This window comes from Lygodium microphyllum, chromosome 12, assembly GCF_053477565.2.
Source record: "Lygodium microphyllum isolate KBCC chromosome 12, Lygodium_microphyllum_v1.1.10, whole genome shotgun sequence".
Taxonomy (NCBI): domain Eukaryota; kingdom Viridiplantae; phylum Streptophyta; class Polypodiopsida; order Schizaeales; family Lygodiaceae; genus Lygodium; species Lygodium microphyllum.
This window is the reverse complement of record NC_141146.1, coordinates 46,485,752-46,503,035: the sequence shown is the minus strand read 5'-3', so window position 1 is coordinate 46,503,035 and position 17,284 is coordinate 46,485,752. Positions and strand designations below refer to the sequence as shown.

General features: G+C 40.3%; 2 protein-coding genes across 2 annotated transcripts; one reads left to right on the top strand and one right to left on the bottom strand.

The window, feature by feature from the left end:
• Positions 1 to 6,515: 6,515 nt before the first annotated feature.
• On the bottom strand, positions 6,516 to 9,971 carry LOC148027718 (uncharacterized). Its single transcript, XM_087689417.1, has one exon. It carries the CDS (start codon positions 8,136 to 8,138, stop codon positions 7,590 to 7,592), a length of 549 nt encoding a protein of 182 aa, XP_087545543.1. The 5' UTR covers positions 8,139 to 9,971; the 3' UTR covers positions 6,516 to 7,589.
• Positions 9,972 to 14,142: 4,171 nt separating this feature from the next.
• Positions 14,143 to 16,472, top strand: LOC148027717 (uncharacterized). Its single transcript, XM_087688940.1, has one exon. The coding sequence runs from the start codon at positions 14,773 to 14,775 to the stop codon at positions 15,457 to 15,459; it is 687 nt and encodes a 228-aa protein (XP_087545066.1). The 5' UTR covers positions 14,143 to 14,772; the 3' UTR covers positions 15,460 to 16,472.
• The last annotated feature ends 812 nt before the right edge of the window (positions 16,473 to 17,284 follow it).

Sequence of the window (17,284 nt, the reverse complement as noted above, 5' to 3'; positions counted from 1 at the left end):
GCCATCAGTGCAATCCCCAACAAAGAACAGCCCTACCACCAACTCCAACCACCCTACCACTAGCCACCTAGGCCACCAACATGCCCCCAACGACCTTCCTCCACACCACCACCAACACTCCTCCACGGCAACCATCGATGTCCTTTCCACCCACGTCTTCAGTGCATGCCAAAGCCTGCTACCTACGACGGTGAGTGCCATGGGACTGGCACTCGTCTAGGAGGGGGGTAATGTTAACCGTTAGATGAACAAGATGAAAAATCTGGAAAAGCTAAAGCAGAAGACAAAGGCCAAGGCAAAGTGAAACAAAAGACAAAGACGTGCCAAGAAAAATCTAGAAACAGAAGAAGCGCAGAAAAGTCCCAAATAAGGGAAAAAGGCGCACAAGGAAAAGCGCAAGTCAATACTTTTGTAAAAGAGCGCAAGCGTATCATGATTTAATTTAGGGAGCAACGGGCTCTCACCGTGCAATTTGTAAATGTAGACGATGGTGGAAAGGAAGCCAGGAAGATAGAAGGACAATGGAAAAAAGGGCCTAGACCACGACCAGCCATGTAGAAAACGAGATAAGGGGATGACTGCCCAAAAGGGATTTAGGGTTTTGTATAAAAATTTGACAAGTGTATGAGAAGCTCATTCTTCTGTGTGGCCAAAGCTTCTTCTTCTTCTTCTCTTGTTTCTTGCCTTCTTGCTTGTGCTTGAGTGAGGGATTGAGGGAGTGTGAGGGAGTGAGGGAGTGAGGGATCGTGGAGAAGAAGCTCCCCATCTTCTCTCTTCATCTTCTCTTCTTCTCTTCTCTTCTCTTTTCTTGTGCGGATATGGAGGATGGAGCTGGATGGAGAGGGCTTGAGGTTGCTTGAGCTTGCCGCAAGGATCGTGGAGCTATCGGAGTGCAATAGAGAGGAGGGAACTCGATCGAGCATCAAGGTAAGCTCACTACACTTGTAAGATAGGCATTGCGTGTTGGCTATGTGAGAGGTAGCCATGGCCGCTTGGCTTGAAACACTTGATCAATAAGCGGTCCGTAGATCTCGGGGTAGGGCTCCGTAGCTCCCCTTCAACACCATAGTGCATTAGCCTCTCCTACTTTGTTGCATTACACCTAGTGAAATTGTCATACCCTTGCATGCTAATCCTCATGCATATTGCACTACACTAGCACACTCGTACATGCACACAAACTATCATACAAGCACACCACAATGTACTAACCATCATAGTGCACTACATAGTGCACTATCCCTTGCACTTACAGTGCAATAGTCTCAACCTTGTATAGTAGCTTGAACCAAGCTCACTACACCTACATGCAGTGTGCACTAACCTAGTACATGCTAAAACATATGACAAATGATGTATGCTCTAGGAAGAGATACTCTATATCCCATAAGCATAGTGAGGAGAGTGGAACAACCCAAAGGCTATACAATCATGTACTTGGTTCTTATTTCAAGGGATTGCTATTGTACTTTGTACTTCCAATATCTATCCTTGCCATGTCCTACTCAAGATTGTGTTTATGAGTCCAAGAACTTAATCTTGAAACCTAATTCACTTGAATAACAGTCATTGTAGCTTGTCTATGTCATCATGGTTCTTCATGTCACGTATTCTATCCTCCATAGCTAGACCATGCTCAAGGTTCGTGTTTCTCAACATGGTATGAGAGCAATGGTGAGCATGGCTCAACTCTGAAATATCTTCTCTCTGCTCAATCCAAGTGGTTGACTTCATTTCCAACTTCATCTACACTCCCTACCTTCATGGTAGCCATAGCCTACAGGACCCTACCTACTTGGAGTTCTCATATCTCTCTTTGCAAGCCAAATCTCACTGAGCTTCCTTGTGGATAAGTGTTTTATTACTACTAAATCTTCTCTATATCACTTCAAATATCAACGTTGTCATGTCATGAGCCTAGCATTGCAGAAATTGGAGATTGTTGTCCAGATCTACGCCTATGTTGGTTGTATGCTCCTAGCTCCTAACATGAAGTGTGATTCAACCTGTGACCATAAGGCTTTGTTAGACACTATATGAGCTTCTTCCTCACCAAATATCTCAAGCAATGATTGCTCCTACTTGCTGTTGTAAAGGAAAAACAAGTCGGGTTCAGAAACCCTAACTGTGGACTTCATAGCCTTTAAGATTCAAAGTCATCTTTTACTTCAATCTTTTACTTCCTTCAACAAGGTAGTCAATGCTAGTCTAATCTACTATAACAACTTAGTATCCAAAAAGGAAATCACAACAAATCAGCAAGCAAGTGCTACCCTCGTTAAGAAGATTCGGAAGACTCAAGCTCAACAAGAAGATCAAGCATAAACATTAGGCTCATCAAGATAGTATCTCTTCATACTTAGCTAGTGCTTCTTGTCACATGTTTCTTCACACATCCAAGAATAGCTCATTTGTTGTTTTTACTTTAGTTCTTGCAATGACAAACATGAAGATTCTTAATGTGGAATGCCCAATTGATTAAATCCCTTGTACATCTCAATCTCATTGTAAAGGATAGACACTACTTGAGTATACTCGTGGTCAGACCTCCTTCAAAATGTCTGGACTTGAGCAAATAGCCAAACTGAATGGTGAATGCTTTCATGCTTGGAAAGAAAGACAATGTATTGTCTCATGAGGAAAGACCTCTGCGATCTATTTGAGGATGATGTAGGAGATGTAGATGGCAAGAAGGAAGATGATGAAGACGGGTTCATTGAGGAAGTCTAGATCGAGACAAAAGAGTGAAAAAAGATGAACAACAAGGATTTAGGCATCATTTCTTGGGAACTATCTGATGATGTACTACACCATATCGCCAACATCAAATATGCAAAAAAGGCATGGGGTGAGCTTTATAGGATATTTGGAACTCAAGTTGAAAACTCAAAAGTAAAATTACTCATGCAGTTCTATAAGCTCGATGTAAAGTATAGTTCTTCTATGACCATGCACATTAACAAGTTTAAGAGCCTAAAAACTCAACTTGCAACTTTAAAGAAGAACATAGATGAGGATGAAACCATAGTAGTGCTACTAACAAGTGTAAATAAAGAACCATATGAGAACCTTGCATCTACCCTAAGTAATGTTCCTAATCACTCGCTTAAAGAAATTGAGCATTCTCTAATTGATGGAGAAAGTAAACTTAAAAATAAGGATGCAAAAAAAATCATCTCAAAGAACAATCTCTTGTACACCAAGGGAACTTATGGAGCAAAAGGATGTGGACGAGGATTCAACACTAACAACAAGGATTGGGTCACACGTCATTATCATGGTAAGGTTTGGGTACATGGCTAGTGAATGTTTCCATAGGAAAAGAGCATAACAGTGCATAATGGTAACCATCAAAGTTAGTTCATGAATGCAGAAGATGAAGAAGATGCTTCCATTATCAAAAACAACTCTGGCAGATTGTTTTGAAGAAATTTTCATTGTATCTTTCCCATAAATGATTTTTTTTTTCCTTAGTGGATGTTGTTTTGTAAAGACCCTTGCCAAATATGTACATTTTCAAGCTGTTGCCTATGGGCTAGTCTTCGGGTCCATGTCATCATGTATGGAGGGAAAAAGCTAGCAAGTATAGGAACTTATCATTTGAGGGGGGTGTTGAAAGATATAATGACAAATGATGTATGCTCTAGGAAGAGATGCTATGTATCCACCATAAGCACAGTGAGGAGAGTGGAACAACCCAAAGGCTACATAAGCATGTACTTGGTTCTTATTCCAAGGGAATGCTATTGTATTTTGTACTTCCAATTTGTGTCCTTGTCATGTCCTACTCAAGATCATTGTGTTTATGAGTCCAAGCACTTAATCTTAGAACCTAATTCACTTGAGTAATAGTCATTGTCTCTTGTCTATGTCATCATCTATGTGTTCTATCCTCCATTGCTAAACCATGCTCAAGGTCTGTGTTTCTCAATAGTACACTAGTGCCATGCACTAGTGCACACCACCATGCATTGACCCCATCCTAAGGCACTAACCTAGTGCAATATGCCCTTGCACACAACCTTGCATCTTAGTGCATAGACACAATCTCCATTCTACGTATGTATTCTTAGGAGGGACTACCACATAGATTTGAAGAGAAACACTATTTTGATGATGAGTTGCAATTATGGCATGCCATCAAGAACTCGGAGAAAGATGGCTCTTATTTTGGCCATATAGTAGCTACCACACTAATTAAAAGGCCATTGAGCAAGACATCACTATCACAAAGGGAGCAAATATTGTTGATGTGAATCTATCATTGTTGGTTTGTCTTTGTGTTTTAGACCAAGAGGCTGCCCATGTGAAGACTTGAGAGAAGTAACATTGATTGAAATAATTCTCCCTTGATATGTTCAGTGGACCCATGCATTGATCCAATAAGCTAGGATACAAAAGTTGCCATTTCAATTGAGGGTGGTGACTTGATGCTTTTCAAAAAAGCATCGATTAGTTTTTTTTAAAAACAAAAAAGTCTTTGAGGCTTTTGAAAAGCCTAAAAGTCTTTGAGGCGTTTGAAAAGCCTAAAAGTCTCAAAACCTTTTAGATCTTCATGGTAGGAGTAACATCTATATAAAGGAGACGAATAAAGAATAGGGGGCCCTTTTCTTTTAAATAATTTCTTGCCTTGTGAGGAGAGGAGGGTCACACAATGTTTGGGGCAATTTTTGTAGTCTTTACAAGCCTATTACAAAGATATGAAGGTTTTGTATAAAGTTTTTCTAAAGGACTTTGCTATATCTTTTGAGGTTGTAGATGCTTAACTTTTTGTGTGATTTTTAATGCATTTGTGGTTATCAAAAGTAATTGTGTTGGCTTGTAGTTTGAATGTGCTTGGTTGTAAATTATTGAAAGTTCTCGTTAAGTGTAGTATTTATACAAAGCCAATCACTTTACCAACACTCCTTGATGTCTTGTTTTCGGGTTGTGTGAAAGAGATATCTTTGATCACCACTCCTAAAACAACGGTTTACCTTCAAGTCATGTGACCTAAAAGGCTTTCTACCTAGTCCATGGCTGAATAAGCTTACCTAAAAAAGCTTACAAGATAAATGCATCCATTTTTTATGGCCCTTCCTAGTAATTTTGGGACATTATCATATGCTTCAATCAACTAACATATCATTTTGAGTAACTATTGTAAATTCTCACTAGAAGATCTTGGTAAGCTTAAACAATGACACTGTTGTGCAATATGATCATCACTTTTCTATGATATGGACTTTAGACTCAATACCCCCATGTTGTTTGAGATATCTTTGATTTCCTCTAAAGGCAAGAGAAAGCTCAACACAATTTTACCTATTGAGCTTAGATTTATGTAAGTTGTTTGATTATCTAAGCTTAATAATTTATATTGGACTATTTCAATTTGTCTTGAGATTGTTGAATGATTAGCCTATTGTTTGTAAGATTTTTGTTAAGCTTGGTGATTTTGAGAGTACACTTGCATAGCTATCTTAGAAAAATTGTGTTGTGTTTTTTGCACATCTTTTGTATTCAAGAAGGAAAGAGAAGACTCTACAAGTTATTGTATATTAATCTCTAAACAACACAACATGTTTTTTGCATTATTTTGCTTCGCAATCTTGTCTCAAAAAGAGTATTCCAGACTCTTGACGTTAATATTAGGAACATAATCATTGAGGGTTGAGGCTCACAATGCTTCATATCCATTTTCCTCAACATTCTTAAGTAAGAAAATGGTTGCCCATCCTCATGAACATTCTCCCTTTTGTGGTGCAAAAGTTAAAATTTGATGCTCTCATTGTTGACGTAAGTTGACATGGTGACATGATCCTTAAAGTCTATTTCATAAAATTGCATTAGAACATTTAAAGTAGAGTCTTTCCCAAAGAGTTGTCAAGCTTAGTCCATGTTAGCCTCATGCCACTAATATCTAACCTACATGAATCAAACCATTTGCTAATCCCAATAAGACACCCAAGGAGGGATGATTTTCATAGCTTATATACACTGCTTACTATTTCTTTTAAGTGAAAGTAAAAATTTGGGCTAAGCTTAATAAGTAATTGAGGATTGCACAATCTCTTTCTTCAATAGGAAGCCACTTGATCCATGATTTCTCCCATCTCACCATAGGCTTTGCACTTACAATGTAGACAATTTATGCCCTCCTCAATTAAAGATGAGGCATGCAAAATATTCTTGAGTGTCTTCTCTACTCACATTTGTTACAAGGCACATAGAAAGAACTTTAAGCCAAGAGTACAATCATCTCCTTTTTCATGAGACCCAAAGAAAGGACTACCAAAAAGGCATGAAAATCTTTAGTGTGTTTATCTACTTCAAGTTCATGTTGAAAGAATGCTTCAAACTCAAAGTTGAACCCAACAAATGTAGCCTCTTGGATATCTTGCTTTGGACACTAAATGAGAATGATTTGTCATTTCTCAAATTGAAATTATGGTCTAATGGTTGATACCCTAAGAATGCGCTTGCCATGATGATAGATGCTATGGTGTCCTTGAAGTGAACATGGCTCCAAGTGGCAATAGAGTACTTGTTGTGAGTCTGTTACAAAAGCACCACACATTTGTTAAAATGCTCTCTTCATGCTTCCCAAGGCCATAACTCTCCCTTAGAGCTTACGTTTTCTAGAATGACAACGAAAGATTCTTGAGTCTATCCCCAATGTTGGGAAGAAGTTGATTAATGTTGTGTTGAGGAAAGCAAATGCTCTTTATCTTTATAGGTTGTGATAGCTTATTAAGCTATGAGATATCAACTTTAGAGATTGGATTGAGAAAGATGGCTATTTTTCTCCAAAGCATCCTTCCCCCTTGTGTCATCTCATCCCAAGGTATGATCAGGAATCAACAACATAGCTCATCATGAGGCTTCCTTAGGGTTGAAAGTGCTTAGTTGCTTCTTATGCTAATGCATGGTTAGGTATTCATAAGCATGGTCACATGTTGTAGGATCCTCTGAAGGATCCAAACTACAATGCATTCAATGCTTCCAAGGTATGGTCAAGTACTAGCAGCAACAAGTCATGAGCATCCAACCCTTCCAAGGTAGGGTCATGTAGTAGAAACAACAACTCATGAGCATCTAACCCTTCCAAGGGTCTAAACTTTGAAGTATCTAACCCTTCCAAGATAGGGCGATCTAGTAGCAGCAACAACTCGTGAGCATCAAACCCAACTCATGCAAGAGTTGAGACTTTGTAGCATCCAAGTTTTCCAATGTATGCCTATGAGCTTGCATTAGGGTTCAAGTGTCCTTAGGTAGTGGTAACCTTTCCCAGTAGGGTTCAACGGTCCAAATGCATCCAAGCTCTTTGATGATGCAGGCGGCTACAACTGATAGTAGCTTCATTGCTGCAATTATACATACACTTGTGAAGAGCAGCCATGGGAGACGAGCTAACGCTCACATTGTTCTTTTGATGCTTCATAGGTAGATGTATGCATGTTCTCCCAACGGATTACTCATGATTGATACTCGAGCCAGGCTAATATGTGCTTTCCTCTGGTATGGAATGCCCTCCTGCTAGGATGCGGTGACAGGAAAAAACTCTCACTGGAGGTCTCTAGCTTCGGCGCCCATGACCACGTTCTCATTCAAATGTTATTGCCCGATCCGCGAGATCCAGATGCTGCAGGAATCATGGAATCAGGCGCCTGACTAGGATCTGGTGCATGATCATCATCATCCTCATCTACAGCTTGCACCAGTGTAGTCAACCTGCTCTGTCGGTAAAATGCAGCCTTGGGGCCTCTGCTCTTTTTGGCACTACTAGCTGGAGAAGCATCTTGATGGTTGTTGTGGGACAGGGCAGAAACGAAGCAGGTCATCTCCTCCTGTGATATTCTTGTGCTCATCCTGTGCATGGGCAGAAGAAGGTAAGCATGGCAGGACTTCAAGTCTGTATCTGCCGAGAGTGGTGAAGGCCGATGTTTCCCCTTCTCGAGCTCGACCACGAAATGGTCAGGAAAATCCAGCATCAGCTCAGCTGCCTTCAGTGATTGCTCCTCGCAGAATTCAGAGATCCGGCCATTGGACCAGTGCAGCACTTCGATAGACAATGCAGGAGAAGGTGTAAAAGGAGGCATCTTGTTTTTGTGATCATGAGCTGGACAGGCAAGGCCAATGTGCATGCAGTTGCCCATAGCTTTTGGAAGGTTGATATGGTGTAAATTATGGACTAGCTTGGTAAGTCTAGCTTGGTTACTGTCTGTGGTGAATCTCTGATCTCATATGTTGTGAATCTACATATATAGATGCTGGAAGCAGGATCTGGCTAGACGCCTTGATCTTGCAAGAGGATATAGTGCAGACAATGATAGGTGTGCCACTGTATTTATGAACAGACAGCAAGGTAATGGTAGAAAAGGGAGAACCCAGATATGGTGCCCGGCAGGTGAAAGGCCTTCAAGAAAGAAGGGATGAGAGAGTTGACTCACAGAAAGAAAAAGTTCTCCCTTTTACTGAATGCAAAACTTACAAGCTTACCTTGTTTGCTGCTGCACAAGATGACGTAGAAATCAACTAACTGTTATGTGCAGCCAGGCTAAAGGGTTGCAATTGCAGTCTACCATGATAGGAGTCCTGCCATTACGGGTGTCCGCGTCCTGCAAGTGAAAGATAACTGCAACTATGGTGATTTTTCACTGTTCTCTCATGGACCTTCACCAAGGGGATCATCAGTGATCACATATTTTTCCTTCAAAAAGTTGAAGAAATGAAAAAAGGTGCAACCTCTGCAGTTGTGTGGTCCTGCATGAATCTAAACACATATTGTAGGAGATTTTTCATTCAATACCTTGTGAAAATGCTATGGTGAGATTTACCTAGATAGCAGATGAGAAGATCCCACCCTCCTTTTGTCTTAAGGAAAACAAATGGATGAAATATTGTGCCATGATGGTCCTACTTGCAGGCATGGGTGGGGCCTTGTGGACCCAAGAGCATGGCAAATTTTGAAAGTGATGTGTATGGAGATTTTGAGTCGAAACCAGCGTTTTTATTGAACCATACATGAGTCCTCCTCATTGTACTTTCCTTCATACACCATTCCGAGAAGGCTTTTCCAAAACTCAAGCTGGCCTGATGTTCTGTGGCCTGTCCTTTCCCAAACCCTGGTTGAAATGTGAAAGAGCTTTACAAAGGATGGGATGTGTCTTGAGGGTTTAGTACCCATTTGCCAGATGGGGGGGTTGGGTGGGTGCGGATGGCCCTCTGCTGGCTATGCTCATCTGCTTGGCATCTGCTTGAATCATGTGGTAATGAGGGCGCTCTTTTGTTTAGTACCAATCCATGTTGTATCACTTAAGACAGGCCACCCTTCTGTCTGCAGATTCAGACAAAGAATACTTGATTGGCCTTTCCAGCTAGTTTTTGCAGTCCTGTTTCTTTTCAATTGGCAAAGCATGAGCCTTGGGATTGCTTTTTGGCAGGTCCAACTGATCTACTAAGCTGCCACTGTTGTTAATCATCTAGTCTGGTACTAATAACTTAACACCATTGCTGGTTTTTTGCAGGGTCCCTGGTTGGCAAAGGCAACATCCACAGGGTAATTCATACCTTGTAAGAGCGCGAGTGTGTTAGGAGATACCTTGTAAGAGCAGTAAGAACTTTTCAAGTAGATAGCTGCAGCTCATCCGAGGAGCCCAGGATCTTAGTAAAAGCTAACCTAATACCTAAAAGGGAGTATTGGGCCTTTTGGGGGATGTAGAAACCATTAACAATTGCATTACAATAGAATCACAAGTGCAAAAGACTGTTTCAGGTAGATCTCATCATCCTTCTTGAAAACACCCATTGTAGTCGTCATCAAGCCGAACAGCTCCAGAAATGCTAGGAGTGCATGGCCATGGCCAATTTTGGCCACTTCTTGACCTTCAGAGACCAAATTGATTCCTTTCATTCTTTTGTTTTTGTATCGGAACATGAAGGCCTCCACGTCTTTGCTAAATAGTCTTTAGCCTCGTTGAGCATTGCATGCTCTCTCTCTCTCTCTCTCTCTCTCTCTCTCTCTCTCTCTCTCTCTCTCTCTCTCTCGCTTGACTTGGGGAGCGAAGCCCTCTTTCGATTCTATTCATATGCTATTGTATATTCTTTGCCTCCATATCCATTTTGAATTGAGCATTGCTCTCTCTCTCTCTCTCTCTGGCTTGACTTGGGGAGCGAAGCCCTCTTTCGATTATATTCATATCCTATTGTATATTCTTTGCCTCCATATCCATTTTGAAGGAGAGAGAGAGAGAGAGAGAGAGAGAGAGAGAGAGAGAGTGTGTGTGTGTGAAGGATTGGGAAGGAAAAGCCTTCCCCAAATGAAGTATACATGAAATTTAGAATCAATTCTATACTAAATGGATATCACAAATGCCCACTACAAAAATTTAAAAACATTTTAAGGATGGAAACAAGAAATATCTCATCTAGTTGATCATGAGAGAACTAATGTGGCTACTATATAGATTTCGATTGATAGCAACATATCAAAGGCTAATGTCATTATGAATTATATATTGAAGTCTTTTTATCCAAGATAGTCATTTTGTGTGTCATATGCACTCGTGGTTTCACATTCTTGTGGCCACGTGTAGCCTCTTAAAATGCTAATATGTGATTGTTGTTTAGTAAGCTAGTTGGCTTTCTAGGTGCTTAAACTTGATTTTTCATTGATATCATCATTCCACTAACGTACTATAGCACAACTTGCAAGGCTTACCACATAGCAAGCTCTATGCATAGGGTTGAAGTAACCTTGCATCACATGATATGCTCTATTCAACATGCTAGGGATGCTTATTAGACCTGCCAAAGCTTGAGCGTGGAAGAAGCATATTGGAAAGGGGTCTATACTAATGTGGCTAATAGGTCCCTTGTCCTTTAACATTTTGTACTCCCTTCCTTGTCCTTTACCTTTTTGTACTTCCTTGTACTGCACTCTTTGCTAGGTTAAGAGGATGGTTGTTTTTTAGCAAATTGTACTCCGCTTTATCTTTTACAAGGGTAATACGATGGTTGTCCTTTAGCATATTGCACTCCCCCCCTACTCTACCTTTTTGTATTTCCCTCCACTCTACTTTTTAACATGCCTTGTTGAGATATGTAAACAAACGTCATTGCCCGCCTCATTTTCTATATTTACAACTTCAACTTTATCTATTTGAGTAATTGGGATGTCTTGGTAAACATGCAAGGTGTTGCATCTTTTGTGGCCCCAAATTAGAGTGAGTTCTCTTAAATCAATCACTTCTCTAAAATTAACACACTAAGTGAATGAGTTCTCTTAAATCAATCACTTCTCTAAAATTAACACACTTAGTGATATTGGGGTTATGTTACTGTATCATTTTAATGGCGTAAGAAACAATTGCTAGATCCACTATATCAATATAGTAATTTTCTACCATATCAAGGGAACTTGACAAATGGTGCTACCACATCTTAAACTAGGCTTTGTGGGAGTCTTGGAAGTAAGGTGGAATGATGTGGCATGCTCTTTTGCATCCTTACTTGCTAAAAATATGGCTATCTCTAGTTTGATATAATTAAGGTTGTACTCTCCTCCACTACTTTTGGTGGGCTATTAGGATGGTTGTCCTTTTGCATGTTGTACCCCCCAAAGCTCTACTTTTTTGCCAAGTTAATAAGAAGTTCGTCCTTTAGTGTACTATACTCTACCCTACTCCACTTATTGTACTCCCCTCCACTCAACTTTTAAACATGCCTTGTTGACACATGTAAACAAATGCCATTGTTCACCTCATTCTCCATGTTTACAAGTTTAGCTTTTGCTATTTTAGTAATTGCAATGCCTTGGGAGACACGTGAGGTGTTTCATCATCCATGGTCAAAGTTGGAGTTGTTCTCTAAAACTACCAACTAAGTTGATATGGTGATCACATGACATATTTTATGGGAATAGATATTTTACTATGTCTCATGGGGTGTGGGGTGTAGGGTTTGAACTCATGCGCATGAATAACTCAACCCACACTCAAACCACTAGATGCCACCACCCTATTGGTGTAATTACATTACATATGATTATTGAGATAGCAAATAATTGCTAGATTAATAGTGGCAATAATTCCTAGATCTATTGTTAATGTAATAGCAAATAATTACTAGATCCACTCTAACAATACTTTTGTTGAGTATATTAGGTGGGCTTGATAAAGGGAAGTGCAGCTTGATAAAGGGTAATAGGACAAGGCAAATTGTACTCCCCTTCACTCTATATTTTTTACGCGGGTAATAGGATGGTCGTCCTTTAGTATATTGTACTTTGTCTACTCTAGCCACCAGTGATTGTTGTACTCCCCTCCACTCTACTTTTTAACATGCCTTGATTAGACATGTCAATAGATGTCATCTCAACACCTCAAATGTCTTGGGAGACATGCAAAGTGTTGCATCTTCCATGGCGAAATTTGGAATTAGTCCTTAGAAAACTTCTCGGAAATTAACCACTAAGTCGTTAAAGTCACTATGTCTAATTGCATAGCAATTGCTTGATCCACTATAACAATATAGTTGGGGACTTGACAAAGGGTGATGCTTTGCGTAGCTTAGACTATGCTTTGTGAAAGTCTTACAAGTAAGGTGGACAAGGTGTGGCATGTTGTTTTGCCTCCTTACTTGCTGAAAACGTGGTTGCCTTTAGTTTGATATTGCATCTGCCATGGCCAAATTTGGAATTAGTCCTTAGAAAACTTCTCTGAAATTAACCACTAAGTCGTTAAAGTCACGGTGTCTAATTGCATAGCAATTGCTTGATCCACTATAACAATATAGTTGGGGACTTGACAAAGGGTGATGCTTTGCGTAGCTTAGACTATGCTTTGTGAAAGTCTTACAAGTAAGGTGGACATGGTGTGGCATGTTGTTTTGCCTCCTTACTTGCTGAAAACGTGGTTGCCTTTAGTTTGATATCAGTATGATTGTACTCACCTTTGAACTACTTTCTATCAAGCTATCACGATGGTTGTCCTTAAGCAAATTGTACCCCATCTAGTTTTTCACCAAGGTAGTATGAAGGTTTTCCTTTAGTGTAGGATAAGGCGGCCAAGTATAGAACACGTGAGGAAAAATAAAGCATTTTGTAGGGGGGATTTCACATTTTGTAGTGCTTTTGAAATTTGAATATATGAGCATGTAGGGGATGTCAAGACAAAACGAATGAGTGTAATATTCAATCCTTTGTTTTTAATATATTTTATGCAATTAAAAAAGCGATTTTCAAAGATAAGGGTACACTTGAGATCCAATAATGTAACACTTTTTGGTAAATTAACGAATGATACCTAAGCAAGATTCTCAACATATTCCTCCTTTTTTCTCACATCACTAGCCCCAAAGTATTTGCCTTTTGGCATTCATTGCGCAGTTGGCCCCCTTACCCTATTGATACTCCCCCTACTCTCCTTATTGCACTATCCACCACTCTATTTTTAAACATGTTTGATGAGACATATAACAAAATGTCATTGCTCACATCCTCTTCCATATTTACAAGTTTAGCTTTTGTTGTTTTGGTAATTGGAATGCCTTGGGAGACATGCAAAGAGTTGTATCCTCCGTGGTCAAAGAGTTGTATCCTTTGTGGTCAAAATTGGAGTTTTCCCTCTAAAAGTAGCAGCTAAGTTGATATAGTGATTGCATACATATTGAATATGGAGAGCTATTCCATTATGCCTTGGGGGATGCGGAGCAAGTGGCTGAGGGTTGAATCTCACACACCTCAATAACTCAACCCACACTCAAACCACTATGCCACAACCCCATTTTGTAATTACATTACATGACATAGCAAATAATTACTGGACCCACCCTTCCAATATCATTGTGTAGTATATTGGGTGGGCTTGATTAAGGGTGGGACCATGCCTAGCTCAGACTGTTTATAGGAGCCTTGCAAGTAAATCCAACATGATGTGGTACTATATCTTTCCTCCTCCTTCCCTAGTAAAAAATTATGGCTACCTATAGTTTGTTTGAAGGTCTAGTGAGAGTTGAGATTCTAGGCATGGCAGTACCCAAAGTAAGAAATAAGACTTTGGAGAAGTGTCTTTATTCTTAGAGTATCAGGTGGACCCATGCATGCATGCAACTTATTATAGCATTGCCCATTGCCAATTCTATATGGGGTTTTCACAGGGATTTTCACCTGCAGAATTTAAAATCAAGTCACTTTAACTTCAAGAATTAAGGGTAGAAAACATCCGTCAAAGTTGTGTCTTTAACTTTGTGGAGCAAGAAGTGGCTCAATTTGGGAAGGTGCTGATGAAGCCTGAATGATGAAGTTCCTTGAGTGAAAGGTCTCATGAATCATCTATCTTTTAGATTTGCGAGATCAGTGAAAGACGATAGTATCATCTGTAGGCCAACAGAAGGGCCCTGGCTTCTGGCTTCTGGAGTCCAGCTGTATCGAGGCAGTTGATTGCTACGTTGGCTTGTCCAACAGCCAACACGACATGCTTTCGCATTCAACAAAACCCCACAACTTTTCCTCTGTGGGTCTCAGTGCTCCTTTCTTTATGGCTTCAAAGCTTGTCTGCCTTTTGGATCCTTGCTCATCTTGACACTCTCTCTATCCTTGGTGGCTGCAGTGTGTTCTCCTTCGAGGCGAAAGCATTTAGCCACAGCCTGCTTCCAATATACATATATATATGTATATATAAGTAGATGGTTAGCTTGAGAAATCAGGGATCCACAGAGAGCTTTTATCAGCCTTAGCAAAGCTACAATATCATTGATCCATAGCTGACGCTATACATCGTATTGTAAGCTATGGGCAACTGCATGCACATTGGCCATGCCTGCCCACCTCAAGATCACAACAACAAGAACATCTCTTCTTGTACAGCTTCTCCTCAATATTCTTCTATCAAGGTGCTGCACCCATCGGATGGGCGGATCTCCGAATTCTGCCAGCAATCACTCAAGGCAGCCGAGCTGATGCTGGAATTCCCCAACCAGTTCTTGGTGGAGCTCCAGAAGGGAAACCATCGGCCTTCACCGCTCTCGGCAGACACAGACTTGAAGCCCTGCCATGCTTACCTTCTCCTGCCCATGCACAGGATGAGCGCACGGATATCACAGGAGGAGATGGCCTGCTACACCTCTGCCCTGTCCCATCATCATCATAATGCTGATTCTCCAGCTCCTGTCTCCAAGAGCAGACGCCCCAAGTCTTCCATATTGTATGGGCAGAGGAAGGTAACTCCACTGACAGATGATCACGATGAGGATGCTGATGGTCACGACCATGGATCACATCACAGTGAGGGATCGGAGACCAGCTTTGTGAACATTCAGAAGAGTTACTCCTGTCCTCTGACATCTCAGGAGCTGCGGGATGCCACGGTTACAGTTGCTGCGCCATCTCGGTCTCGCAGGGTCAGAAACAGCATGAATATAGTGCGATCGAGGTCGTGGGTGCCCAAGCTGGAGACCATCAGTGAGAGCAGCTGCTAGCTCTCTCTTTCGTCTCTTCGCATCAGTCTCTTACGATGACGAAGTGGAGAATCCTCGAATGATACGATGGGTTCGTACGAGATGGAGATGATCTCAGATGAAGATAAGCTGCTGGAGTTTCTAAAGTTTTCGAGGATCTTCGTGCCCATGAGTCACGAGGAAGAAAAAGAAATGCACTGAAAGGTCAGCTTCCTATACCAGTGTGGCTTTCGCCTTCCAAAGTTTGGAGTGTAGCCAAAACTCTTGACCCAGCAGGAGACACCATCATCAATAGCGCGCTCTATCATCAATAGCTCGCTGAGTCTCAAGTGTGCTAAAACAGCTTGGGCTCTTCAACAATAGCCATTTTCCATCCCAAGTGCTGAATATGTAACTGCACCTTGGAGAGCTTAAGAAGGGCTTCAATTAGGGGCAAAGTGCTAAAAGAGCTCATATACCTCAACATTCTCTAGTGTGCACTCAATGTGTGATCATACATTGGAAAGCTTAACACTTTCAAACCCAATGGATACCTTGAGTTGCTACTGCTTCTTCCTCATGATCGTGCATTGGTTCAATGTTCATGCATTGGGAAGCTTGGATGCTTTCAAAATCCTTGAGAACATTCTACAAAATCACATGATTATAACCTTTGGGAAACTCTGACAATGCCTTGTGCTAAGAGAACATTTGAAGAATAGATATGACCTTTGACTCTTCCAAAGGCATTGCATGGGCATACCTTGGACTAGGAAGACATTACATGTGATATGTGGTAGCTATTGATCCTCGGTACAAAGCTACTGATAAATAATGATCAACTCAATGGGTTAAAGCACTATATGCTTTGTGTATCCATGCAATGCATGATTACATTGGAGGCCCATGTGACATGATTGAAAGAGGTTACTAGGGTAGAAGGGCCAACAAAGTAAAGCAACCCCCCCCAAAAAAAAAAGAAAAAAAGTAAAAAGTAAAATACAACCACCCCAATTTAGTGGCAATTTTTACAAAAGATGCATTCATTTTAATGACTTCAAGCTATGACACAAATTCTGATATGTTATGTACAATGTTAAGATGAGTCGAACAACTGAGCCAAGTTAAGTTTTTTATATTTTTGATTTTGTGAAGCAATGCATTTTTTAGTGTCCTTGTATTGGCTCCTTATTGTCACTCTTTTATGAACCCTTCATTTATAATTAGATCTATATAATAAAAACATCAAAATACCCCGAGTATTTTTATTTGAGCATCACATGATACATATAGTTGGTGTGTCACAAAAATGTTATATAATTCACTTGGAAAAGAAAAAGATATAGTGATGAACTCTTGGATGCTACTCATTGGCATCTTAATTACCCCAAGGGTCCATGTATACAAGGTTAACTTGATTGCTAGCCATATGTCAAAAAATGGAATATAGCCATGAAAGGGTTAGGGGCCAGATGAAAATCTCAATTGCCTAAGCTTGTTAATGAGGGATTTAAACATTTCCTAAAGTCCATGGTGAGGAGTTACATTATAGTTCTATTTTTAAAAACTTACATTCATGAAATTTGTGCAAAATTAAACAAGTTTACAAGTATCATTGTTTTTAAAGTGCTCTAATGTGTAAGTATGGGGCATTAGCCAAATTTGTTGAGTCCAAAATCATTTTAAATAGAGTAGCTCATAAAATTGATCCCCCCCTCCCCTGAATAAGGACTAACTGTAGATCTAGTACGATATGATGTTTTTGGTCCACTAATGTTTTACGATTCTTGCTTTTCTTTATACACATAACTGTCATAATCATTATCATCATCGAATGCATTACCACTAGATGCATACAAACTATTCA